This window comes from Rhizophagus irregularis, chromosome 5 (assembly GCF_026210795.1).
Source record: "Rhizophagus irregularis chromosome 5, complete sequence".
Taxonomy (NCBI): domain Eukaryota; kingdom Fungi; phylum Glomeromycota; class Glomeromycetes; order Glomerales; family Glomeraceae; genus Rhizophagus; species Rhizophagus irregularis.
The window spans coordinates 708,252-710,142 of NC_089433.1; the positions used below are offsets into that span (position 1 = coordinate 708,252).

A 1,891-nucleotide genomic window follows, 5' to 3' on the forward strand; every position below is an offset into this window, starting at 1 on the left:
CATTTACCCCTTTCACGAGCATTGTAACTCTCTGTAGGGCATTTTCATGTATTCCTGGACACTATTCTATATGTTGGTCTAAAGATTATTCAGAAGGAAAACTTTGGAAGTATCCATCACATAGATGTTTCTTTTCTTTATGCGCACTATCCCTATATATTAATCTACTGGGATTCTTGATCCAGAGAAAGTGGTTCTTTTGTCTGTATTTATCTTTATCTTCAGATTTGATAATATCTGTAAGAGCTAATAACCGAATTTTATACTTTCTTTTAAAGTTTTTACTAGCTATCACGAGTTTTGGAGTAGCTGTTTTTTCATTCCACCCCAAACATTGATGGAGATATTTGGATTCATCTCCTCTATTTTATTAAATATGCGTGAGCAGATTGGAGTAGACATTGGGGTACTATCTAGCTTGACTACATCTAAGTATGGCTTGAGTTTCTTTGCTCAGAATATTTGTTTAAGATGTTTTGTATCAGGCCGATCTTAATGAGTAAAATACAATCCCAATGCATCTTGAAGATATTTTTCTGAGGGTTTTTTTGTTTCTAGATCAATAAGATCTTTATTATCTGGATTGATAGTGGACTTTATATTGGCGAGCCTTTTGGAAGTAGAGATGAATGAACCTCCTGTACCATGACATAAAGTATATGTCTCAATACTTATAGAATTAATACGTTTAAGAATAAAACCTGATTTATGTATCAAATAGTCTGAAATCTTTTTATCAATATGACTAATAGATATGGCTAAATGTTCATCAATATCCTTTTCAGAAAGAAGTACGTCTATTTTTCCTCTATGATATCTATCAAGATATTTAGCTTCATAAATTGCTTTATCTGCAGAATTACCTTTTCCATTATATTTGTATTTTACATATATAGCATTTATGACCAATACTGTTTTTATTTGATTTTTTCTGCAAAGCTCTTCTTGTAAAACACCTGTAATTGTCTTATTTGATACTCCTATAAGTTGAGGTATATAAGGGACATCTGCGTATTTTGTTTGTTTGGCCTGCTGTTTATTGAATGCATATTTGGGATTATTGCTAGATGGTACTTTTCTCACCCATTTAGTCATTGAAGAGCGATTTCTATGTGGTCTTTCTAGATCTTTCCCAACTGGACATTCTTCAAAGTGTATATCCTCCCTATGAAAAAAGTCTGTGTGATTTTTGTTGAAAAATCATTCAATTAAATTCACTACAATTTCTGTATATTTGACCATACAATAATTGTGCTAAAAATTGCAATAAATCACACAATTATTGCATGGTAATTCATTCAATAATTATCCTATTTTTGACCTGAATTTATACAATTATTGTGTGATTTTTGAGCCAAATTTTAGGCCATATTTTAGGAATTATAGGTTAAATTTTACAGTAATAACAGGCAATTTATAAAGTAAAATTATGAATTTTTATTGACTTAAAATATAAAAAATATACACAATATTTCATAAATAAAATACTAAATTTGATATAATCATAAATATAAAAATTTGTAAGAAAATAAAATAAAATAAAGTATGTTAGCTTAGTAACATGAAAGTAAATTAGTAGTATCAAAGAAGAAAGTAAATTATTAGTGTAAGTAAATTATTAGTATTAAATAAAAAAGTATGAAGTTAGTGAAGAAAGCAAATTAGTAATGTTAAAAAGTAAATTATTAGTGTTAGTAATAAAAAAGTATGAAGTTAGTGAAGAAAGCAAATTAGTAATGTTAAAAAGTAAATTATTAGTGTTAGTAATAAAAAAAAAGTATGAAGTTAGTGAAGAAAGCAAGTTAGTAACATTAAAATGTAAAAAGTTAGGAAAATAAAAAGATAAAGAACACAAGTTTTCTTACCTGACATTTTAAAAGAAAGCTGAAGA

At 27.8% G+C, this 1,891-nt stretch overlaps 1 protein-coding gene across 1 annotated transcript; it reads right to left on the bottom strand.

The window, feature by feature from the left end:
- Nucleotides 1–492: 492 nt before the first annotated feature.
- OCT59_024709 (uncharacterized protein) lies at nucleotides 493–1,095 on the bottom strand (the record flags this gene model as incomplete). Its single annotated transcript, XM_066133394.1, has 1 exon — nucleotides 493–1,095. One exon carries the CDS (start codon nucleotides 1,093–1,095, stop codon nucleotides 493–495), a length of 603 nt encoding a protein of 200 aa, XP_065991624.1.
- Nucleotides 1,096–1,891: the final 796 nt, after the last annotated feature.